The following is a 25,972-nucleotide window of genomic DNA, read 5'->3' on the forward strand; positions in this document are numbered from 1 at the left end:
CCTCCTCCCACACCCCACGGACCCTTTTGTCACACGGACTGTCAGCCAATCAGACCAGGGGAGCTAGAACAATCAGGGCCTCTCTCCAGGAAAATTGGAATTGAGGCACCGAGACTCTGGGCTGTCTGGGGGGCAAGCACTGGGAGGCTAAGTCTGCCATTTTGAAGCAAACGAGTAAAGCCCAGGAGCTCTGTCAGCAGAGAAGGAAAAACGAGAAAGTGCAGACTTACTAGAACATGTGGCTGGCAGAGGGGCTGGAGGGAGGGAGAGAGGGAGCCAGGGCTCCAGTTCCAGCCCTTCCTGGAGTCAGGAGAGCTGGTGGACGTGTGTGGTGGATGCCGTTTTGGTGTGTTCATCTCATCCCTCTTCTTCTAATGACGGGTCCCTGTCTCCTTTTGTGAAATTACCTCTTTCCCACTGTTTTGAGGCACAGTCACCGGGCCCAGCCCTCCACTGACTCAAGTGGGCCAATCAGATGATCTTTTCCAGGAGCATGAAAATTGAATCTCAAGCCCAGGATTTAGGTGCAGAAAGTGGAGGGAAGTGTGATGGTCCACTCTTCTCTCTCCCTGGGACCCCAGAGCCACTGTGGTTTCTATCCTTTCTTCAGTGTATTCCTTTGATACAGTGAGCTATTTCTTGCCTATTTCAGCGAAACTGGCCTCTGTTCCTTGCAACCAAAGAACCCTGACTGAGTTAATACGGAGTTGTTATGTATCACCCATGTGAATTTAAGCAAGTCATTTAGACCTCAATTTTCTCATCTATTAAAAATTTCCAAGAGCAGCTTTCTCCACTGCCCCCTCCCCTGCCAACTCCCAGGGCTGGTGAAGAGATCAAACCAAAAGAGGTGATGAATGTGGCAGCATGTGAAAGCTACAAAGGACCCTATACATGTACAGGATTATTAATATTAATTTTGCCTTGTATTGTTAACAGACAATACATTATCTAGGAAAAGAGCTGATGTTAGAAGAAAAGAAAGTAAAAGCTCATAACCATGTCACAAATGGGTCTCTGGTTCTGTCATAGCAAAAACTGGAATGGAATTTTAACAGTACCTGGAAGCTGCTGCTGAGACAGAAGACAAATGGCTAAAACTACATCATAGTTCTGTCTCTGGAGATGAATTTGAAGAAACAGCCCTGTATCAGCAAGCTGCCATTTGGACATTATTCACAAAGAAATGAAAAGATAGTCTGGAGCTACTGTTTCAAAACACATTGAACATGGGGAAACAGAGTTCTCTTCCGTCACTGATGAGGCTTTGGAGGATTTGGAGACCCTGCCTGAGGAGGGAGCAAATCCACAGACATAGAGCGGACACTTCAGATGGGAGCAGTGCATGCCAAGGGATGTGGTCTACTTTACTTCCTCAAGCAAACACCTCTGTTTTTTTTTCCTTTTGGAAAAGTAATAAATGCTTATCATAAAAATCTAAATATTACAGATTCGTCTGACATTAGAAGCAAAATCCTCCCACAATTTTGCCTCTTCCTTCAAAGGGGGAAAAAAAGCACTGTTAATTATTGGTTTATAATTTCTGCAGGTGTCCTTCAATGCATATGACCCTATCTATCCATCATCCATCCATCATCCATCTGTCCATCCACCCATCCCCATATTTATCACATCTGCCATATCTTCCTTCCTGCCTTGCTGCTTCTCTTCCCTCCATCGCTCTCCCTTCCCTCCCCACCTCCTTCTCTTTCTATCACAAATGGAATCATAATACACACAGATTTTTCAGTTTGCTTTTTTTGTGTTTTGTTTTTGTTTTCTTTTGGCCACACCATGTGGCCTGCGGGATCTTAGTTCCCCAACCAGGGATAGAATCCATGCCCCCAGCAGTGGAAGCTCAGAGTCTTAACCACTGGACCGCCAGAGAAGTCCCTCAGCTTGCTTTTCTCACCTAATGATATATCTTGAACACATTCCCTTGCTAGTACTTATGGATTTACCTTGTTTTTTAACAGTATATATTATTTCACTGTTTTGGCATAGCATAATTTATTGAGTCATCCCCCTATTGATGGTATTTGGTCTGTTTATCATTTCTACTCCTATAAACAATCCTGCAATAAAGAAGTATATCATAACATCTGTGCCCTTTTGAGTGTTTCCACTGGTTGAATTCCTAGGAATAGAATTATGAGTAAAATATATGAACATTTTAAACTTTAGGTGCTATTGTCAGATTGCTCTACAATTTAAACCTCTACTAACAGAGTTGGGAGTACATCTTTTCTTATGTTCTCACCACTGGATATCCTCACATTTAAAAAATTTTACCATTGTGTGAAAAATAATATTTCACTTAACTCCATTTAGTTATGAGCGATGTTGAGAATATTTTACTATTTTTCTTGGCCATTTGTATTATTATGTGAATTTCTTTTGTGTCCTTTTCCCCTTTCCCCTCTTCTCTCTCCTTCTTTTTCCTCCATGGGTAATATCTGTATATTAGCGAAATCTGCCCACTTCCCGGTATCTGTGTCGCAGTTGGGTTCTCCAGAGTTTGGCAAGTGACCGTACTTCATTCATCTCTGACATACACAAACACACACACACCATTTCTTGAGGTGGTCAGAAGAAGGGACATGACAAGAACTAGAAGCTTCCTTTAATGCTGCCCACAGAATCCTAAGCCTATTACTCACATAGTCCCAGCCTTTTCATTTTTAAGCTAGGAACATTTTTGATGCTAGGTGGTTTGGATTCTGGGCAACATAAACTTTCTTATCTTCCTTTTGTTCTCAAATTATATCCTGTGCATCAAAGAGTAAAAGAGGTTGAGTAGTGGGGTTTAGAGCAGCTTTCTCAGAGTAGGCTCACCTGCATCACAATCGCTGGGCTGCAAATTCCTGGGCCTAACCCCAGACCCCAGAATCGATGCTCCCTAGCTCATTCCGAGGCATATTAAAATTGAGACTCATTTTAATGACATCACTCCATACCTTTAAACAAGCATCCAGCTCCTTTACTATCAGTCAGTTTGTTTTCCTAAAATCAATCCCTGAAGCCTAAAATTTCGATAACTCTCCAGGTTTTTTAATCCTTAATCTTCCAAGTACGTTTCCTTGTAACAAGGGAACCTCTAACTAAAGGAATCCGGGTAGTACTCTGGAGGGGAGGTGGGGTGAAGCAGACGCATCTGTTGGAAACTGAACTGCCTTGTCTTAGGAAAGCATCACAGAGAAGGTTCACTTTGAGCCCCTTCCTTTTCTGCCCTCTGCTGCGCCCTCACCAGGAACAGAGCTCCCAGGTTGCCTCTGGTCACCTTACACCCACAGGGCACCCTCCTCTGGCTTTCCACCCAACAGTTCCCCTCCACCTTCCTGAAGTTTCGGGAAGGCCTGTGCTTAGTAGCACTAGCTGTGCGTTAGGAGACTCGGGGACTAACTGTCCTTCCCACAAAGAGACCGCATTTTCGTCTTAAAGAGGAGCGAGTTCGTCCACTCGAGCGTCTAGTTGGCGGAGTGAGGGTGGGGTGTCTAGGGACAGCTCCCCACCCATAATTACTTAGTTTGGGAAAGGAACCATGAGGTCCGTTTCGAGGTTCCCAAACCACGATTGTTCAGCTCTGCCCTTTCTTCACTTTGGCAGACAAACGGAATAAAACCTGCCTTTGGGGGAAGGAGTGAAGCACTGCCACACCCAGCGGCAGGGACGTCCTACCAGGTACCCCGAGGGCCCGCCTGGTCACGTGACTGCGCCGGGTCCCTCGGAGGCGAAGGGTCTGCGCGGCGAGGCTGGACCAGCCATGCGCGGGGAAGACGCACGCCGTGCAGTCTGCGCTGTGGAGCCCAACGCGGCCGGCGGGAGAAAGGGCGACCTCGGCAGTCCTGGGCTCCCCAGAATATCTCGGGCAACCCCTCCATATACCTTTTCTTCTCTTGCGGACCCCATTCCATCTCCGGCCTGGCTGTCCCGGGGCTGCAGCTCCAGCACCGTGCGAAAGAGCTTCTCCGAAGTCTGGGTCAGGAAGCCGATCTCCGCGTTCGGATGGAGCCCGTAGAGATGCGGCGACTCTGGGGGCAGCTCGGCGTCGATGTACTAAAAAGTCAAGGGCAAGCTCACTTGAAAACCAACGAGACGTGTCTCCCATCTCCCACCTGACTAGTGCTCTGCAGGGCAGTCAGTGGGCCGGAGCAGGCCTCTGACGCCGGGGCCCCTCTGGCCCTCCAGGTGGACGCCCTCCAGGGGGACGCCACTCACCGATGGTGGCCGACCTCAGCGTGCTGCCCACCTGTTAGGGCACATCCTTACACCGTCCGTTTGTGTATGCCCGGCTGGTTTTCCAGAACCTCCACATTCATGAGCTCATTCTTTTGGGGGAAGCTTAGCTGACTTTATCCATCTCCAATCTCAGCCCCTCCCACGGTGCCCTGACCTACACCTGTCCCCCCACACACAAGGAGGACTTCTCAGAGTCCCTCAGAGATACTTTTCCTGCCTGGAAATTTTACCCAGCCCTCCCTGCTTAACTTCCTTTTCTCTCCCCTCTGTTTATTTAAATCAGGGATGATAAACCTGAATGCAAACATGGGGCCATGTATGCAAAATAAATGTGTGAATCCTGGTGTAGGATGAAGTGAGCTTTGCTTCTGGCAGAAAGCATTCGAATTAAAAACATTTAAAACAACGTGTCTCCAAACACCACATCTCTGTGGTCAGTTGTGGTGGGCCATAGGCTGCCATCCCTAAAAAATCCTCCCCAGCATGTAAAGCTCACTTCCTTCTCCAAATGTTTCTGAGCACTCTGTGCCAATTCTCTCCATTACAGCGAAAAAATACCCCTCAGGTTTAGCTTTGATGATTTCTTGGTGTTGGTAACATCTAGTCTAAGTAAAAGATGGCTCACTCCTTAAAGGCAGATTTGCGTGTTTATTTTTGCATTTCTTCCGGCACCCAGAACACTCCTGGACTCCTGGTAAGCCCTATAAGCATCTCCTGACAGATTAAAGAGAGGTATGGAGAAAGGGTAACTCTACCGAAGTCATCTGGAAATGTGCAAACCATGTTATCATTGCCCATCACCTGCATTTGTTCCACAGACAGTAGGGGACGCTCTTGCACAACTTTCTTGGCTAAGGCCTTCAAAGCGTTTATTTTAAAAATTCTTTTATTTACTTTCAAGAGAATTATTGTTTTTAATTTCTTCTCATAGGCCCTAGTTTTTCTGGATCAAATAACTTTTATGACTTACCTTCTTAAATTTTAGGAATTAAAAATTTGTTTAAAGATTGTAGTTAATGTTCCTATGACCATTATTTCCCTTAAGTTTGGTATTCAAGAGTTCTTTTAGGGATGTTCAAAAGTCAAGCAACAAAAAAGGTTTTTTTGTTTGAATTCCTTTTTAATACATTTTCATGGTGGGGTAAATAGGCAAAGATGCACACCTTAAAAATAGCTGAAGTGGGCTTCCCTGGTGGCGCAGTGGTTGGGGGTCCGCCTGCCGATGCAGGGGACGCGGGTTCGTGCCCCGGTCCGGGAGGATCCCACGTGCCGCGGTGTGGCTGCGCCCGTGGGCCGTGGCCGCTGCGCCTGCGCGTCCGGAGCCTGTGCTCCGCGGCGGCAGAGGCCACAGCGGTGGGAGGCCCGCGTACCGCACAAAAAAAAAAAAAAAAAAAAAAAAAAAAATAGCTGAAGTAATAGTAAAATGAAAACCCAAAGTGAGAGTATGAAAAAACTCCATGAGAATGTTTTCTTGGTATGGGTACGTGTGTCTGTGTTCACAGCAACCAACAGAGAATAGGAGGGGTGAGTGATCTGCCCACAAGAAGATATTTAGAACCACTAATATAATCTTTACCAAAAGTTGGCTAAGTTCTTACCTAAATTTTTGCTCCTAATGGTTGTGTCAATATCCTGAATGAAAATAATCAGATAAATGCCCGAGATGTTGTTTGTAGAAAAGAGCACCAAATAGAATGATGGAGCTAAACATCAAGAATAAAAAGATCTCTAAAAGTTCAACTTTATCACTAATTTGAGGCTAGAAATCCTATAGTAGCTCTCAAGTTGAACAGGCTGAGAGCCACGCTGGATGTGACCTCGGCTCTCTAAGCTGGGCTTCCCCGGCCCTGCATGTACATCTCCAGTCCTTTGGGGAGAGACCCAGGTCCCTACCTGGTGGTAAGCATTGTAGTCCATGTTGCCTGGGAGGGGGAACCCTGGGGCCAGGGACAGCTCTCCTTCCAGCATTTCTGGTTTGATGAATTCCTCCAGGTAGGTCCTGCAGAGTCTCCTGTCCCACTCATCAGTGATATGGCCTCCGTACATGATCTCACCAAAGAGATAGCGCAAGTCATCATAGGGGACCTGAGAGACGGGAAGGAAAGGAAGATCTCCATGCAGGCCTTGGGATGGCCCAATGTGTGGACAGAGCGTGAGCCACAAGATAGGGTGGTTCTTGAGATTAGGAACAATGTCTTATTCATCCAAGCTCCCCTGGTGCCCAGCGGGGTCGGGCACACGTGGGAGTTCATTAAACGCTGGAGGAATTACATCAAAGAGTGAGAAGAGGGCTTCCCTAGTGGCGCAGTGGTTGGGAGTCCGCCTGCCGATGCAGGGGACATGGGTTCGTGCCCCGGTCCGGGAAGATCCCACGTGCGGAGCGGCTGGGCCCGTGAGCCATGGCCGCTGGACCTGCGCGTCCAGAGCCTGTGCTCTGCAGCGGGAGAGGCCACAGCAGTGAGAGGCCCGCGTACCGCAAAAAAAAAAAAAAAAAAAAAAAAAAAGAGTGAGAAGAGGTAAGACGCCAGCACTCTTGCACACATGCCTTCCCTTTTTCACAGTCATTAACTGTGCCAGTGAAGTCAGTCTCTACCTATGGGTCCTTTAATCATGCCAGTGTCGAACGGAGGAAAGCGAGGGCATGGGTACTTTTCCCATTTCCTGCCATGAATTAGCATATTAATTAATCGTCTCCTTGGAAAGTTCAAAGTGAATGAAATACAGCACACAAGTTCATGGGTGTTAGCGACAGGGGTGGAAGCCACCTGGAGAAAGCCGCGTGGCCGCGGCAGGTGAAGGGTTGGTGTGCTGTGTGGTGGGCTTCCCAGGACCCTGGAACCGGAGGCAGAGGCACTGCTTCTGGGCTGGCTTCATTGTCCCCCAAGGGATGCTGTGTTTGGTCCATGAACCAGAAGAGCCTTATGGCGTACACATGCCCTTAACCGGAAGAGCGTGGATTGTTAGTGTGTTTTGTAGGATGGAGACGTCAGACAGAGGAGAAGGGAGGCGAGGTGTGGCCAGAGTTTAGCTTCTTTAACTTCCGCAAGACCGTGCTCACGCCAGGAGCTGCGTGCACCACGAGAAGGTCTGCCTTGGCGAGTTAAATTGGGAGTTCGTATCAGGTGAGTGTGGGGTCTCTTCCTGCCATCACCGCCCCCGGCAACACTGGGAGCGCACAGGGTGGTCTGGGGGCCCTGAGACTGACACCAGTGGGTGGCTCACACCAGGCGTGAGGCACTAACTGGGCTTCCTGAGCTTTCTTGGGCCCCCCCACCCACCATGGTACTCACTCCTCAGCCTCACACTGGCCCTGGGGTTGCGCCTGTGGTAAACTTGCACTTGCTCACTCCCCTTGGGGAGGGTGTAGACCTGCCCCGGTGAGCACGCCCCTTTCTGGCCGTGCTGATGCCACATCATCCTTCTCAGAGGTGCCCTCCCGAGCCACTCCGCGCCGCTGGAAACTTTACCTTCACGTTGGCCTCCAGGAAGTTGTAGAGCACGTTCACAGAGATGGTGAGGTCCCCAGTGTTGAAGGGGTAGGAGCGATTCCACCCCTGGGGCCCAAACTTTCTTCTTTCTGCCACCACGGCGTGAAGGTAACAAAGCGCAAAGAGGATGCTCTTAAACTCTGTCTCCCGGGAACACAACTCCAGGGTGTCCTGAAAGGAAATGTTGCTCGGTGTTAGCACAGAGCTGCCGTGATGCAGGGCAGGCCATGGTGTGGGTTAGGATGGCAGGGCTGCTGTGTTCCCGTGAGGGTTTGAGCTCCAGCAGGACCGTGGGTTGCTCTGTGGACAGGCATGGAATCGCGTTTGAGGGGATCTTGCAGAGGGGCTGGGTTTTAGTCTAGAATCAGAGCTAAGGTTTAGATTCAGCTTATAACGGGGTTTGGTTTACAGTTCAAATTCACACACATGGATGTGCTAATGAGGTTCCCAAGCACAGCTAACGGAAAAAGGGGTAGTGGCCAGGGGAGCATCGTGTTTGTCCTGTTAATGGCACTTTGCGCTGGGAGGTGGGAGGGGACTCCCACAGCATCATCTCTGATTTCCCTCCTTCCTGCCATGTTTTTCTTGCCCATCATGGAATCTTAGTAGGTGTAATTACTGCCTGTGTGACTGAAGAATCCACGGCTCATCTGCTGGGGGAGCTGCGGGAAGTGTGGGGGGTGGGAGTCGGAGCCACAAGAGGCTGAGGGGTGCCGTGCCCTGCCCTTCCCATCCTAATGCCTCCTCTGAAGCAGAGCAGTGGTGATCGGACATGTGGCTGCAGAAGCAAGACCTCCTAGGGGTCCCGACTGCAAAGCATAAGGCGGGAGAGGTGGCGTGGCTCATGAAGAGAGGATGAAAGACGGGACAGATGGAAGAAAAGAGGAGCAAGAGAGAGTCCAGAGGGAGTCAGTGGAATTGCGCTTAGATTTTAAGGGGGATGGTGATGATGGTGGGGAGGGGAAAACCTGCATTTTGAAGGGCCGTTAGGACAAGAGCCCTGGATTCTTTGGAATTAAGCATGTCCTCTGAGTGAGCTCCTCTCTGTTCAGGAAGGAGCAAGATGTGGCAGGTAGAGCCCACAAGAGGCACTTTGAAAGCTCACACGAACTGGACTGAGTTCAGCCTTGGCATTTCTTCTAAGAAGTGGCCCTTAGACGTCGCTTACCTGGGGAGGAGGAGAGCGGAGGCGGCGGGAGAGGTTAAGCTTCCGGGAGGTCTGATTTTTTCCATGGAGAACCCGTGACACAGTCTCCCTGTCTTTCTGGATATGTGGGGGTCACTCTGGTGCCTTGGTTGGGTACCATACTTGCCTTGAAGGTACGGATGTGAAAGGTCAGAGGTGGGACAGAGGGCAAAGTCGCTGCCTCGTGCAAGCAAGAAGGTAATAGCTGCTTTTTGGGCAGCGCTGCTCTCTGCAGACATGTAGGGTGTTTCCTGTGTTACCTCTGACATGTGGAAAATCGAGTCCTGCTGAAAAATGCCTTTAGGCAGACAGACAAGAAGCCACACTTGCTGAAGCTGGTTGACAGTGTATACTCACATGAAGGTCAGAGAGAAATGATCACCCCCGAATGGCACAGGGGTCAGGGAAGCAGTGATAAAAAGAGCTCAGTTCTGCAATTTGTCCCATAAATGGCTGAACTAGGGCTGTGAAGGCACAGAGTGAGTCACAGGCGTATGAACCAGGCCACGGTTCCAGGGCACTTGTAAATGCAGAAGGAAACCATTAAAACTCTTGTGAACAATGAATCCACTCATAAAGCTATCCCTCTTCCTCAGAATGAGTGACTGAAGAGGGCTATAAGTGGCCCAAACACCAACAGTTGTGGAAGGGATGTTCCAGGAAAAGCCAGCCTCTCTTGGGATATATTTCCCAGTTGTTTGATAACCAAGACACTCAGACTAGCCTAGGCTTGCAGGGGGTTAAGCCCAAGGGCGAGGGCCCATGGGGAGGCAGAGCAGATGAAGCCGGGTGTAGCTGTAGATGATACCCCCCCCCCGAGGCAGAGTTTTATAATATTAATTATTAGAAGCTATTCCATGTGAGGCAGCTTGCTGCTCCCTTCCCTGGCTCTGTCCAAGAGCCTCAGGGCAGGAGAGCTGGGGATTCCCTACCACTGTACCCGAAAAGATTCTTCCACTGAATTGTACTGAGACATGATTCGCATACCACACGTCTCATCTAGTTAAGGTATACGCTTCCACGGTTTTAGCATATTCACAGGGCCGTGTGGTCGTCACCACAGTCTAGTTTTAGACTATTTAATCACCCTGAAAGGAAACCACATGCACATTCACTGTCACTCTCCACTCCCCACTTTCCCAGCCCCGGGCCATCCCTAGTCTGCTTTCTGTCTCTACAGATCTGCCTGTTCTAGACATTCCCGATAAACAGGGTCATACAACATGAGAACTTTTGTGTCCGGCTGCTTTCATTTATTTAGCATAATGTTTTCAAGGTTTACCCATGTTATAGCATGTACCAGTGCTTTGTTTTTATTGCCAGATACCATTCCAGTGTATAGATTCACCATCTTCTGTTTATCCACCCATCAGTTGAGCTATGGTCGCAATGCCTTTTCAGGGCAAAAATGTCTTTGCTTAGAACCAGCTACAACCTCCTGTAAAGAAGTCTGTAGATTTCAAAGTTAAGAATGTCTATTTCCCCTACATGGAATATAAAATCTAGAAAACTGAGCAGTTTTAACCTCTGGTACAGAGTACCTAGAAGTCAAGACCTATTTAGGAAAAAATAAAAAAAGAGAAAAGAAAATGCCCCCGGACAAAAAAGCACCTTGCCTTCTGCACCGTGTTGCAATGGGAAGGTATTCTGTAGGGAAAATAGCAAACTAAGATATCTGAGGTCTCCTGGTAATGCTCCCCTGCTCTCTACTCCAGATTATGTGGGAGTTTTGGAGCTGGGTTGGAAAGGTGAGTGCAAGAGGAGGGGGCTGGATAAGTTTCGCTTCTCAGATCCCGGGGAAGCTTCCCTGCAAGTTGGCCTTTGGGCTGCTGCTACGAGGGTATCAGACAGTCAGTGCAATCTCGCGAGACTCGGCTGCCACGTGGTCTTCATCTCATGTTAACGTCAGTCCCAAAGGGCTGCTGCTCCTGCTGCTTTATTCTGGGCTCGCTAGAATGGCTGTCCTGCTGGACGGCCTGTTTCAGCCGACCTAGATGACCTATCTGGGGCTTGCAGTGAGCTTGAGCACGGGTTCCGTGAAGCTAGAGACCCGCTGGTGTTACGACAGGATGATGTCGGGGAGGACCCATCCTAGAACCCTGCCCTTGGACTCCACCAAGGCCAGAGTGGGAGATGGACGTTAAGTGGGCCCCGTGGCCCCCATCCTCCTGGTGTTCACACCTTTGCATACTCCCTTTCCCAGAAGGGTGGGACTCCCCAAAGAAGAAGCGACCAGAAAGGATGCATTCCTGAGAAGATGCAAGAGGCCTGGGCTGCAGACTTGGCAAGCGCTACTTTATATACGGGTACGTAAAGCGGTACTTTATATACCCATGGGCCTGGCCTTGGCTTTAAATAAATACTCCACTACATGAGCCTTGGAGTTCCCAGTAACAGAGATTCCAGTCATGTAGTAGCCTGCGTTTGAACCCTGTGCCTGGATAGTCCAAGTCTCACTAGCACAGTGTTCTCCAAGTCGACTGTTGGATAGAATCCCCTGGAGGGCTAGTTAGCGCGCAGAGGCCTGGGCCCCACCCCAGAGTGTGTGATTCACTTGGTCTAGGGTGGGGCCTGAGAATTTGCATTCCCGTCAAGTGCCCAGGTGATGCTGATGCTGCTGGTCTGGAGGCCACGCTTTGTGAGTCTAACACGCGGTTACATTCCAGTCCAGACCCCCACCGTCGGCTGCCTGGGTTACCTGAACCCTTGATGCTCAAGATGCAGACGTCATCCGAACACGAGTGTCAGCCCCCTGCTTGAAGACGGTGTGTTTAGCTAGTAAGTGTGTGACCAGTGCGCCACATCAATTAGATTTACAGCACTCTGTCCTTCTCCATCTTGGAGTATTCAGTTAGCCTGTAGGTGTGCAGAAAGCTCCCCTACACCTCTTGCCAAAGAAACACCCTAAGCTTGGCTCCCCCAGGCGTATCTGGGAATTGAGGGCTGCACTCGGCGGGCACTGGCTGGAGGTCACTTGCAGAGGGGACACATTTCGCCCACGCCGGGCACTGCTCCAGTCGGTCCCCCACCCCACCCCAGCTGTGTGCAACTCTCCCACCCAGGGAATCTGCTCTTCGTGAGGCGGGGCACTCTTCTCCCCTCCCTCCCGGGGCCCCCTACCTGAGTGAAGTTGTCCAGGGCCCTGTGCAGGTTGGCGTGCATGCCCGTGGGAGGCTCGTTGGTGATCTTAACGGAGTTCTCCAGGATGCCCTGGGGGATGATGTGGCCCTCAGTGGAGGGCGCGGGCTCCGCACTGATGAAGACCCTGAACTCTGGGTGGCTGTTCTCACTGTGCTCCTCCAGCTTCTTCTCCAGGGTACTGAGCCACTTGGCCACCAGGTGGATGTTCTGGTGGGAAGGAAGGACCCCTTGATTACAGGCATCTGCTTAAACAATTATCAGGAAGGCGGCTTGAGGAGGGACCTGGCCTTACTTTCAAACAAATCACATCCCAGCATGAGTCTTGGGATTCCCAGTAATGGGGACCCCTTGTATCCTGCAATTCAATCCTTTCCCTCGGTGTCCTAAGTCTCTCTAGCACAAGGATCTCAAACTTGACCAGGCATCGGGATCCCCTGGAGGGCTTGCTGAAACAAAGATTCTCGGGCCTCATCCCAGAGTGGTTGATGCAGGTGGTCCAGGGTAGGGCCTGAGGGCTCGCATTTCTACCAAGTTCTTGGGTGATGCCGCAGCTGCTGCTGGTCTGGGGGCCACACTTCAAGGGTCTAATGTGTGGTTACATTCCAAATCCGGATCCCCATATCTGACACCTGGATTTTTTTGAGCCTTTGATCAAAAGTGGGGCCCATGGATCAGCAATGTTGGCCTTACCTGGAAGCCAGTTAGAAATGCAGACTCAGACTTACTGAATTAGTGGATTTTAATAAGATCCTCCAGTGATTTGTATGCATGTTAAGACTTGAAAAGCACTGATTTAAACTCCTTCTAGCTAGCTTTCCTTCCTCCCCTGCCCCTCTTGAAACCATTCTGCTAATTGTTGCCAAACTTATCTTCCTAAAACACACTGAGACACTGCTGCTCCCAGACAGAGAAAGCTCCTACTACAAGCCCAAGCTCCTCTGTCTGGTCTTTGAGCCCTTCTCCTCCCCCAACAAAATCCCTTTCTGTCTGTCTGTCTGTGTAAAACGACATTTATTTCTTAGCACTACCTTGCAGCATGCACTTTTCACTCTAGCAAGGATAGTCACTTTGCTTCATTGCAATCTGTTTCATTGTGATGGATAGATAAAAGCTCCTTGATACATATTTGAGGAAGCCTGCTTGCAGAGCCTTAAATACACAGATCGGCACAGAGCACAGTGCTTGGGCCACAGCAATCTGGTCTCTGAGTGCTACTTTCTCTTCCATGAAAAGAGAAATAACAATAATATTTTCCATACTTATTACCCAGGGTTGCTGGAAATAACCAAAGGTAATGGATTTGAAAGGGCTTTGTATACTGTGAAATGCTATGCAAGAGTTCGCAGCGATTGCTGAAATGAAACTCTGTGAAATGAAAGCATTCAGTTGTCATCACCCTATGGGAGCGGAGAGTCTGCTGGCTGCCTGGAGAGCCAGGGCTCGATGAGCCAGGCAGCACCCCCCGCCCGCAGTGAGAAACTCTGCCACTGCTTCAGGAATCCCCGCGTCTGAGTTTCATCCTGGAGGTCTCTCAGAAACCACATAAGGGCAGCCAGTAGGTACCAGGGGGAGGAAACGTTCTCTGCTCACTGTCTGGGGGGCTGGGTTCCTGAAGGTGCTAGTGCCCAGAAGGGGGTCTCTTTGGCAAATGAGCCTGAGACAGTCGGGGAGGTCACATCCTCCCAGCACCGAGCTGATCCAGTGGGAGGAAGCAGGAACCCCACTGTCATTCTCTTTTCTCCTTAGATTCCCACCGTTTCTGGAAAAGCGTCCCAGGGAATAGCAGATCCCTCTGCTGCTAGGCTCCAAATAAATAATGGGATAATTAAGGATGAAAACCCGACAACAACAAGTGTACAGTGAGTCATCAGGAGACACAGGAAGTTCTCGGTAATCAAAGCCAGATGGGAGGGGAGGGACTGGCTTTTCCATGTGTCCTTCCTTCACTGATTTCTTCATTGATTCTTTTACCCCATGGGCTTTGGTTGAGTGTCTACTGTGTTCACGGTAGTGTGCTGGGTGCCAGAGGTAAATAAGGAATGTCTCTTTCCCCAAGAAAATGCAGCGAAGGACACAGCCATAGCGAAAGTGGTTTCCACGTAGCCATGGGTGCCCTCGCAGAGGTGGCTGCGGGAGAAGAGAGGAGTCAGCCACTCGCTCTGCGCCCAACAGCCCCAGGATCCATGCAAGCTGCGGAAACGGGAACAAGAGGACAGGCCGTGATTCGGGAGGGGTAGCCTTTACTTCTTGTACATGTTTAGTGAAACATGTACAAGAAGTGCTGTAGGTATTCCTATAACGGTAGGTGTTCCAGATTCCCGACCCCAGCATGAACTCTCAGTGAAGAGGCTCGGTCCTGGTTATATGTGTGATGTTCTAGTCACGCATGTAATGAAGAGCCTGTAACACGTGACACATGGAAAGGCAGAGCAGAGAAGAGCTCCATGGAACGCCTGGGAAGAGGTCAGCAGCCGCCACTGGATTCAGCCTCGAGCTGAACGCCGGTCTCCTGAGCATGCAGCGCTGTGAGAACAGGCCTCCTTCGGGACGGGGGTGCCATTGAAACCAGAGGGAGTGGGGGGAGAGGGAGGGAATTGAGGGTGGGGTGAGGAGCAGAACACACGGGGCCGGACTGGAAGGCGAAGCCTGGGAAGTCAGGGACGAGGGCACGGAAGGAAAGGTGGCCCAGGGACTGCAGGGGTTGACCCAGGGACGGGGTCAAGAGTGACCCCAACAGGGCAGAGGGGTCGTACCTGCAAAAGAACCCAGTGACCTTTCTTGGCAGCCAGGTCCAGCACAGCCTCAGCCACTACCTCCTGTCCTTGGCCCAAAGACACGTTGTGAAAGTTCCGGTTGTTGAAGGTATATCCGAGTTTTTTACCTAAAAGGGGCAGGGAGTGGTCATTATTGCCTCTAATGCCATTGAGTGCTCACGAGGAAACGCGCACCTCCGCGCGGCTCCCCCATCGCAGGCTGCGGGAAGCCGTGCACCCTGACCTCACACACGGACCACCTTCCTTCATGGGGCAGGGTTGCTGCATCTTCCAGCTTTTTTTTGCCAAAGAGAAGGAAGCACTTGTCTAGACAAAATGCTTCACCCCTCCCTCCTCACTTAGTCCCCGCCAACTAAAAACTGGCACTTGCCATCTGCCTGTACAAGGATTAAGTCACTCGCTACTGTAGCCGCTGACCTTCAGCACCCTATGAAAGGAGTTCAGGGTGGAGACCAGGAATGAGGCCCTCTGTGCTCTGGGAGGAACTGGCAGAACAGGTCTTCAGAGAGTTAGGGATTCTCAGGAGAAGATGTTACGAGCCCAGCTCTTACGTGTCCTCATATCTAGAAAAGCACTCCAGTCCTCCACGGTGACGTCTGCTCTTCTGCAAACACGTGTGCCTGACTGCATGCCCCCCCTCACCAAAACCACATGCGCACTGACCTCCGAGTTGCTGTCTCCCGGGCTACAGTCCTCATTTTGCCCCCAAGAAAACTTAACTCACAACTCTCACATCGTGCTTTTTTTTTCAGTTGACATCCCAAAGAGTGGGCACATGTGCCACTGCCCTTCTGTGCAGACTCCACTTGAAGAGCAGGCATTGGGCCACCATCCTAGAGAGTGAAAGGCTCGAAGAGTAGCAAGCGTGTGGGCGTGGCCAGGTCTAACGTGCTTTGCCCCCTGAATATATTAATAATAATATACATTTTCCCTGGAAGCTTACCGGGAGGCGAGGCCAAGAGGGGCAGGACTCGGGTAGTTCGGCTTCCTGTACTTTATGCCATATGAACCTCCTCCCTGTTATTCCCACCACATAGAACCTTTACCCTCGTCATTTTGCACGAATTAGAGTGAAGAGAGGCAAGAGGCCAGCCAAGAAGGGGCTTGGCTGCGTAGGTGTGAATGCTTGTATCTCACTGTCGGGAATGGAGTAAGGGAACGGCCACGCAAACGCACATGTCACAGCTGGGTCACTGGAGCAAGGCTGATGCTTAAGAGTTGCTCTGCGAGCCCAAGAAAGACTTCACACAAAGAAATAACCTTAATATAGGCAGCCAATGCTGCTTGGACACCAGCTATTCACCCAACCCAATAAAGTTTGGAGGGCTTCCCTGGTGGCGCAGTGGTTGAGAATCTGCCTGCCAATGCAGGGGACACAGGTTCGAGCCCTGGTCTGGGAAGATCCCACATGCCACGGAGCAACTAGGCCCGTGAGCCACAACTACTGAGCCTGCGCGTCTGGAGCTTGTGCACCGCAACAAGAGAGGCCACGACAGTGAGAGGCCCGCGCACCGCGATGAAGAGTGGCCCCTGCTTGCTGCAACTAGAGAAAGCCCTCGCACAGAAACGAAGACCCAACACAGCCATAAATAAATAAAAAATAATAATAAAGTTTAGAGAAATTACATAATATTCTTTAGACAAAAGGATCAAAAAATGTGTAATACCATGAAGGAATCGTCGAGCAATTTTTCCAAGAAGGTGAGATGCACAAGAGAAAAGAGGAGAAATTTAAAAGAGAAAAAGAATAAAAGTCTGTACTTAACAAATTTAGTTTCAGGGGAACTAAAATTGAAGTTGCAGTTTGATACTTGTGCAAGAAAATTTAAAGAACACTGTCAATATTGGATGTGTCTTTAAAGCACTAAAACAAAACTATAGTGTGTTCTTTAACTGTACAAGACCAAACAAGATGACGACTTTTTGTAGTGAGGAATAGTTATTACAGATTCAACTGAGATGAACCCAAGAAATACCCTTATTAAACTCTATAAATCCTAGCTGGCCATAGATTTGCTGTCAGCTTTAGAGCCAAGACTATGAACAACTTATTCCAGAGAAAAAGAACAGGATAAAGATGCTGGGATTATTAGATAGCCTCGGTGACATTTCTGCTCACAAAGACCCTACTTCTCTTCTTTGTTCACAGACAAAGGGTACAGGAAAAGAGGGCTTAACGAAAGATTAGTTCGAATTCCATGTGCTACGGCTTCCATGCCCCCCCCCCCAACCCCGCCTTCAGCTCCTCTGTCCCTTTCAGATCTTCCTTCCAGTACCCCTATGGTGGTGTCACCAGGAGCCAGGCCGCACTGTGAGCCTCCCTGAGCATCCTGGTGGCCGTCCCTCCACGAGCTCCAGTCTGAGGACGCTACAGCGTCCGTGGCCCTCCGCCTAGCTCACATACCCTGGGGCTGGGAGGAAGGGGAACATCCTTCTAGTCTTGTCTTGTTACTTGCAGGCTATTTCTTCTCCACTCTTGTATGAGAAACCTTTCATGCGCTCTCTTTTTTTTTTTTTTAATTTAATTTATATTTATTTATTTTAACATCTTTATTGGAGTATAATTGCTTTACAATGGTGTGTTAGTTTCTGCTTTATAACAAAGTGAATCAGTTACACATATACATATGTTCCCATATCTCTTTCCTCTTGTGTCCCCCTCCCTCCCACCCTCCCTATCCCACCCCTCTAGGTGGTCACAAAGCACCGAGCTGATCTCCCTGTGCTATGCAGCTACTTCCCACTAGCTATCTGTTTTGGTTTTTTTTTTTTTTGCGGTACGCGGGCCTCTCACTGTTGTGGCCTCTCCCGTTGCGGAGCACAGGCTCCGGACGCGCAGGCTCAGCAGCCATGGCTCATGGGCCCAGCCGCTCCGCAGCACGTGGGATCTTCCTGGACCGGGGCACGAACCCGCGTCCCCTGCATCGGCAGGCGGACTCTCAACCACTGTGCCACCAGGGAAGCCCTAGCTATCTGTTTTACATCTGGTAGTGTATATATGTCCATGCCACTCTCTCACTTTGTCACAGCTTACCCTTCCCCCTCCCCATATCCTCAAGTCCATTCTCTAGTAGGTCTGTGTCTTTATTCCCATCTTGCCCCTAGGTTCTTCATGACCTTTTTTTTTTGCTTGTTTTTTAGATTCCATATATGTGTGTTAGCATACGGTGAGATATCATCTCACACGGGTCAGAATGGCCATCATCAAAAAATCTAGAAACAATAAATGCTGGAGAGGGTGTGGAGAAGATGGAACCCTCTTGTACTGTTGGTGGGAATGTAAATTGATACAGCCACTATGGAGATCAGTATGGAGGTTCCTTAAAAAACTAAAAGTAGAACTACCATACGACCCAGCAATCCCACTACTGGGCATATACCCTGAGAAAACCATAATTCAAAAAGAGTCACGTACCACAATGTTCATTGTAGCTCTATTTACAATAGCCAGGACATAGAAGCAACCTAAGTGTCCATCCACAGATGAATGGATAAAGAAGATGTGGCACATACATACAATGGAATATTACTCAGCCATAAAAAGAAACGAAATTGAGTTATTTGTAGTGAGGTGGATGGACCCAGAGTCTGTCATACGGAGTGAAGTAAGTCAGAAAGAGTAAAACAAATACCGTATGCTAACACATGTGCTCTCTTCTAAAGCACATGCTATTGGCTACATTGCCTACTAACTTTTATGTTTTCTGCCTTCTATCAACTTCCTAGCAAGAGTCACTTTTATTAGGGGTTTTGGAACTTGGTTTAAAATATTCCATATTTTCTGTCTCATCATTATCTTGGTGAGCTTTAATGCCACTATGGATGACTCAGCCAACACCCAGCCTCATGCTTCCTCATCTTCAAAGAATTTCTTTCCATTTCTGTTTCCCATTCCCAGTGGCTGCAGCGAGGCCTTGATTATCCCTGCAAACTCTCCCACATCTGACACATCATTCTTTCATTTTTACTCACAACTCTAACTTCCTACTGTCCAGATTGCTCACTCTCTTACTCCTCCTTGCATATTATTCTATATCAGCAAAACGTCCAGTCCATTGGCTCCTCTGTTTTTTCTAACCTTCATCTTTACCTCCCTCTTATTTTAAGATGGACCCAATAATCCTTCATTTGAGCCATGATCTTATAAAATTCTTCACTCCATTGCCCATTCTACGTCTGCATCCCCCAACTTCTGTAAAACCACAACCCTGTACAAGTCTATGCGTTAATACAAGAGAAAAAATAACACACTGAGTGAACTGGTGCCACCACAAGCTGATGATCCTCAGTCTTGTGAGACTGTCTGGTAATCTTTCACGTCCAGAAGTTGGCTATGTTGTCCACCCCCTCTTCCCTTAAACTTCCTAATGGCTGCCCCGCTTCTTATGCTCAGTACTTTGCTTCACTCTTTACTGCTCCCTCTGCCCGACAAAACATCTGCCATCCGGTAGAACACCTTCCATTTACTGCCATTGTATGTGCCTCTGCGCACATCCCTGTTCCATCCCCATCCCTGCACAGCCCCCTCTCAGTGGAAGGGGTGTCCCCCGTCCCCAGCACATGAACAGATGGGTGAGTGTCCCTCCACACAGAAACTACACTCTTCCAGTCTTGAAGCTGCTCTGTACAGACTGTACTTGCTCCATCCTAGCCAACTTCAACTGACGCTTAAGAGAAAGAGAATGGAGTCAGGAACAATGAAAAAGAGGCTCTCAGCAAAGTGTTGATAATCTAGCTGCAAAGACACCGAATTGAAAACTGTTTCCTTGAACACACCTGGTAGCAGGCTGACAAAAATCTAAAGGAACTCCTCCTCTGACCAGCACATTGGAAAGAGGGAGAGGAGGCAGTGGAAGGCCCAAGTGGTAGATAAACGGAAACATTTTGACAATGCCAGGAATTGGACAAAGGAGGATGGAGACCAAGCAAGATCATGCAAGAGTCAAGTCAAAGAAGGACCAGAGAAGGTGCCTTGTGAGGGTGGAAAGGGGAGGTCCTCTGTTGGGAGGGCCGAGGACGATACTGTGCTTTGAAAGGATGTGACAAAAGGATGTAAAGGAAGGAGCAAACCGAGCTGCCTCAAAGAATAGACGCGTCATCATCGTCATTTTAATGCCGTACAATGCTACTGTACTTTTAATGTTTCAAAGCCTTTTCGCATCTGAGATTTCATTCTTATCTTCACAGTAACCCTGGGAGGAAGGTATTGGGGGTGATTGGAAATGATGGGTGATTGCTTTTAGATGAAGCAAAAGCAAAAATAATCATGCAAATAAGGAAGTGTGGCTCATTCAGGAAGAAGGTGATGAGAAGAGAGAGAAGGTAAAGGATTAATCTGCAAACGCAAGAAGGAACGCTGTGCGGGTGGGTGGAAGTGGGTTCATGTTAAAACATAGGCCAAGGAAAGTGGATGGAATTCTGTCCTCCTCCTTCTTCAAAATTGTTGAGGAAGGAAAATCTTGGAGGAGACCAAGAGGCATAAAACTGCCAGAAAAGCTTAGATTCTTTAAAAAAAATTTTTTAATTAAAAAAATTTTATTTTATATTGGAGTATAGTTGATTTACAATGTTGTGTTAGTTTCAGGTGTACAGCAAAGTGATTCAGTTATACATATACATATACCTATTGTTTTTCAGATTCTTAGAAAAGCACAGATTCTTAACCAAGTGTCAATGGATGAGCTTCAGAAGCTTAGAGAACTCCAAAAATCATATATAGTATTTTGTCTGTCTGTGGGTTCATGCATTTCGGGAGAAGGGCTGGAGTGAGGATGGGGGAACAAAATCTTTCATCTGCCAAGCTTTGTCTGCGTCTACATGGAGTAAAACAGTGTCTGATGGAGTCTGATGCACAGACTCTGCCCAAGCACAGAGACAGTGAGCTTCCTGAATAAGCGGGGGCCTAGGGGACATAGGGGAAAGTGAGTCAGTTATGTGGATTCCAAACCTGAGAATAGGAGTCCATCAGGCAGAATGATTAGATCCAAGATGTGGAGCACATGTCACCAGGGTATATGTTCTAAATGGGTGCATGAGAAAACGAATCAAACCATCCAGAACGCAGAGGGGGAGGAAGAGAGAGAGAAAGAGGCACAGGTGCCCAGGTAACCTCTAGCTGATGGACAGCAATATTGCCTCTGGTCGGGAAATATGCGTTAAGATGAAGCCAAGGGCAGGGCTGAGGTGATTTATTCAGAGACAAATAACCAATACGGTTCAGGGACAGGTCAGCTTGCCTGAAACGACAGAAAGCTTCAAACTACATGATGGAATAATAGTTGCGGGTCAATTGGCAAAGAATAGTAGGAAATTGCTCATAAACAGGGTATATGAAAGCTTCCGAAAAGGAAAATACTGAATAAAAATGAGGAGACTAGATTTGTCATTATGAAAGGAATAAAACCTCCATGGGACAGAAGGAATACAGAATCTATGAAACAGTGAAAGTCAGGAATAACATAGCAATAACAACAGTTCTTATGCTCATTTATTCATTCGTTTGTTAATTCATTCAACCGATATTTACTGAGTACCTCTCTGTGCTAGTTACGCTTTTAGGCACTGGTAAGAAAATGATGAGCAAGATGACACGGTCCTTGACCTCCAGGGTCTTAGCGACATGCAGGCAGGCAAACGTAAGTTAAAATTGTAAAAGAAGGGTCTAATTAGAATTGTATTCAATGCTCTGAAGCAAATAATATGTATAAGGGGAAACCAAATGGTCTTGTGCAGAGGTCAGGAGAAGCTGATTCCTGCAGGATTGGCAGGCATTGGACTGACGAGCTGGGGAGAAGTATTTCAGGTAAAAGGAATTGCTTGAGAAAACGCCCTGGGCCGGGAGGGCTCATGATGGAGAACCTAAAAGAGCCATGTGGCCAGAGAAGTGTGAGTTTGAGGGAATGTAAGATCCAAGGCTGGACAGAAAGGCCAGGCCATGCAGGTCACAGAGACCACGTTTATAGTACTGGACATTACCTTGAGAACTGTGCGGAACCACTAGAGCGATTTAAGTGGGAGAATGATAACAATCAGACCTGAGATTCAGCAAGATGAGTCTGGCTGTAAGAGCAGCAAAAATTGCAGGTGGGGGAGGAGAACCGGGATAAGTTGAGGCTATTGTGATAGTCCAGTGAGAGATGTGGTGACTCAGAGGAGGGAGACACAATGAAACAACTAGACTCATTTGAAACACATTTAGAAGGTAGAAGCAATAGGACTAGATGTGGTAGGTAGTGGAGGAGGGGTCTAGGGTGACTGATTCCCAGGTTTCCGGCATGAGCAACTTGCTGAATGGTGGTGATATTTACCAAAAATGATAGAATAAAATTTCCAGAGATAAAGAGAGGTGTGACTCTCCCACTTGAAAAGGCAGGCTGAGTGCTGAGCAGGTGAATGAAAAACACCCGTACCTAACTCAGCTCATGAAATGTCAGAACACACGGTAGAAAGATGATCCTAAAGTTTCCAGGGAATAAAAATAGGGCACCAACAAAGAAACAAGGGAAGAATAGCACCCTACTAGCATATGGCCTCCTATGAATAAAACTGAATTCTAGGAGACAACTGAGCACTGTGGACACATTCTGGGTAAAAATCATTTTGGACCTAGCAGACCTATTTAAAGAGTATGTGGGCAAAACTGGTCTTTTTAGACACCCAAAGATTCAGAAATTTTACTTCCCGTGATTTTTTCCTGATGACTTATGCTACCAAATCTAGGATGAAGCCAATTGGTTGGCAGTAATGGGAGCTAAATTCTTATTTTTCATACCAGGGAATAAATAGATACTGAAATTTGATAAATTCAGAAATAGTGATATAAATTATTAGTAGGAAATAGAGAAAAAATTGTCAGAAGGAATAAATTCAGAAATAGGCAAAACCCCAGTGTCTGGGAAGGGGGACTGGGTGTGGGAAGGGCTGGAGCTGAGAACTATTGCTTTTCATTTTAAATTCCTTATTATAGGTATTTAAAAAATATGTTACTTGAACTTTTTAGGAGATTACAAAAATATACATTAAATTAGTGAATAAGATAATTCTCTTCCTTATACAGAACTCATCTATTCTTTAGAGCCAAACACCAGGCTCTAAATCTACACCAGGTGTAGATTCCTTTCATGGAGGTGCATTACCTGGTCTGGATTCTCATCCATAAAGACCTGGCTCTGTAAAAACCTGCTGAGGCCTTATTTAACTTTGCAACATGTGTAGTTTTGCTAGCTTTTTCTTTCCCCCTTGGCCGCGCCACGAGGCTTGAAGGATCTTAGTTCCCTGACCAGGGACAGAACCAGGGGCCACGGCAGTGAAAGTGTGGAGTCCTAAGCACGGGACTGCCAGGGAACACCCTAGTTTTGCTAGTTTTATAGTTTTGATTAGTCATCCATTTGTTCATCCCTTTATTTAACTTATATTTTTAAAATGTATTTATTTTGGGCTTTTCTGGTGGTGCGGTGGTTGAGAGTCTGCCTGCCGATGCAGGGGACACGGGTTCGTGCCTCGGTCCGGGAAGATCCCACATGCCGCGGAGCGGCTAGGCCCGTGAGCCATGGCCGCTGAGCCTGCGCGTCCGGAGCCTGTGCTCCGTAACGGGAGAGGCCACAACAGTGAGAGGCCCACGTACCGCAAAAAAACAAAAACAAAAACGAAATGTATTTATTTTCTTTTATTTATTTATTTTTGCTTGCGTTGGGTCTTCGTTGCTGTGCGTGGGCTTTCTCTAGTTGCACGAGCTGGGGCTACTCTTCGTTGAGGTGTGTGGGTTTCTCATTGCGGTGGCTTCTCTTGTTGTGCAGCACGGGCTCTAGGTGCGCAGGCTTCAGTAGTTGTGGCACGTGGGCTCAGTAGTTGTGGCTCATGAGATCTAGAGTGCAGTCTCAGTAGTTGTGGTACACGGGCTTAGTTGCTCCGCGGCCTGTGGGATCTTCCCGGACCAGGGATGGAACCCGTGTCCCCTGCATTGGCAGGCGGATTCTTAACCACTGTGCCACCAGGGAAGTCCTATTTAATGTATTTATTTACTGAGTGCCTAGCACGTGAAAATACAGAGATAGGAACTTGAATACTACCTTGAAAAGGACATCTATTCCCAGAGCTCTCACTCTCACATAAAGATACCGTAGTAGTCACTAGACAATTACAATGTGATATATAGACAGAAGGGTGCTCTAAGAGCACATGGGGAGGGGTATCCAGCACCTTGGAAATCAAGTAGGGCTTCCTGGAGGTGGTGACATTGAAACTGGTATCTGAAGGATGAGTAGAAGGTAGCCTGGTGAAGGGGATGCCAGAGGGGGGACAGAATGTTTGGGAGAATGGAATGGCTTCCATGTAGAGTGAAAAAGAGGGGAGTAGGGACATGTAGGCAGAATAAGGAGTGCCCAAAGGTGCCCATGTTCTAAATCCCGGAATCTGTGAATATATGTGACTTTACAGGCAAAAGAGACTCTGCAGATGTGGTTAAAGACCTCCAGATGGGGAGATTATCCTGGGTTATCTGAGTGGGTCTGGTATAGTCATAGGGGTCCTTATGAGAGAAAGTGGGAGACAGTAAGCCCCATGTATGATTTCTGACCTCCAGAACTGTAAAATAATAGTGTTATTTTAAGCCTCTAAGTTTGTGATAATTTGTTACAGCAGCAACAGGAAACTAATAACGGAAAATAGGCTGGAGAGATAGGGAGGGACTGGAGGACGAAGCTCCCTGTAAGCCATGTTAAGGTGTTTGGACTTCATCCTGAGGGCACTAGGAGCCTGTAAAAGGACTGTACTTGTTTTTCAGAATAACTGCTCCAGCCACAGGAAGGGGAATGGGTGGGTGGGTGGTGGGACAAGGTCTCCTCATGAACCTGCTACCTTACATCCCAGAGCAGTCCTCCCTCTGTTCATGACCCCCTGGGGTTGGTTCAGCAATTACCCTGATTTCTGTATGGTTAGCAAATACCAAGCACTGCAAAATGAACCTTGAATCAGGAAAAGAGAAGCTGACAGACGCAGAGTGACAGTGCATGGGGCTGGTGCAGCCTTGGCTCCATAATGAGGTCTTCTTACCTTGATTTTCCACATCCTTCAGTGGGTCCACCCCTGGAGACAGGATAAAAAACATGGGAGTGGCTGGTCCCAATTCTTCAAAAGAGGCTGCAAAGTCCAGTGCTCTTCCCACCACATATTTGCTTCCTAACTTCTCCTCAATAAAATCTCTGCCAGGAATAAAAGAAGGTCCACGTGTGTATAGCAGTCACAGAATAATAACATATGAGCAACAGAGGTCTATAGACATGGAAGGATGTGCTCAAGATCACGGCTTGGCAGTTACGGAGCTAGGACCAACGCCAAGCACGACTTACTGATTAAGTCGACACTTACGTCCTTTGCTGCTGGTTGTGCACCTGCTCACCTAGATCAGGGCTCCTTCTGGATCCCCATCCAGCCAGGCCACCACTGACTCCTCTGTGGAGCTGGGATGTCCTGTTACATCACCACCACCCATCAGAAGCCTGCCAGGAGCAACGCCTTCCGGAAGCTTGCAGGCAGCTAAGCCCTCCATACATTGTATCCCTGGGATCCTCCATCCCTATCCATGATTGAAGGCCCTCCAGGCTTCTAGTCCCTCACGTTCTATCATTCTCTGTGTTTCCTTTCACTTTACTCCACTTACCAATGTTCCTCTTCCTATGTCCCATTTCAGGCTAAACAAAACCTTGCAGTTGTAACCACTTTCTGACAATCCAGCCTAACTCTTGGCCTTAAAAGCTCCCGCAAGGACACTATTTTCCCTGTACCCTTCTCAGCTGGGCTCAATCTCAGTACTGGGAGCTGGGATCACGGTCCTGCTCACGGATGACCATTACTTCTAAACCCTTTCCTTCCCACTCGTGTGGCTCCACTGAGGCTCGTTTGCCCTGGCTGTACCGCCACGACCCCTGCACATCCATGTCGTCCACTGCTCCTTTGGTCCCTTTACTCATTCATTCATCACTTGAACTTTGGCTCATGGACTGTCTCTCCACCAGCCTGAGTGACGTTAGCATCCATGTGGACAATCCTCCAGATTCTTAACAATCTTCCATTCTTCCCCATGTCAGCCACCTGATTCCAAGGCCACACCCTCATCCTTGTGGTTTACTTGGGAACTTTTTCTATGT

At 48.2% G+C, this 25,972-nt stretch overlaps 1 protein-coding gene across 1 annotated transcript in view; it reads right to left on the bottom strand.

Moving 5' to 3' along the window:
- DNAH9 (dynein axonemal heavy chain 9) overlaps positions 1-25,972 on the bottom strand; it is a 301,339-nt gene that overhangs the window by 13,015 nt on the left and 262,352 nt on the right. Inside the window, exons 61-66 of the mRNA XM_029211821.1 lie at positions 24,879-25,027; positions 14,808-14,935; positions 12,034-12,261; positions 7,707-7,898; positions 6,133-6,324; positions 3,886-4,056 (exon numbers count right to left, since the gene is read on the bottom strand). Coding sequence (XP_029067654.1) covers positions 3,886-4,056; positions 6,133-6,324; positions 7,707-7,898; positions 12,034-12,261; positions 14,808-14,935; positions 24,879-25,027 — 1,060 coding nt within the window. The remainder of the gene's footprint in view (positions 1-3,885; positions 4,057-6,132; positions 6,325-7,706; positions 7,899-12,033; positions 12,262-14,807; positions 14,936-24,878; positions 25,028-25,972) is intronic.

This window comes from Monodon monoceros, unplaced genomic scaffold, assembly GCF_005190385.1.
Source record: "Monodon monoceros isolate NGI ecotype Baffin Bay Population unplaced genomic scaffold, NGI_Narwhal_1 Super_Scaffold_9, whole genome shotgun sequence".
Taxonomy (NCBI): Eukaryota; Metazoa; Chordata; class Mammalia; order Artiodactyla; family Monodontidae; genus Monodon; species Monodon monoceros.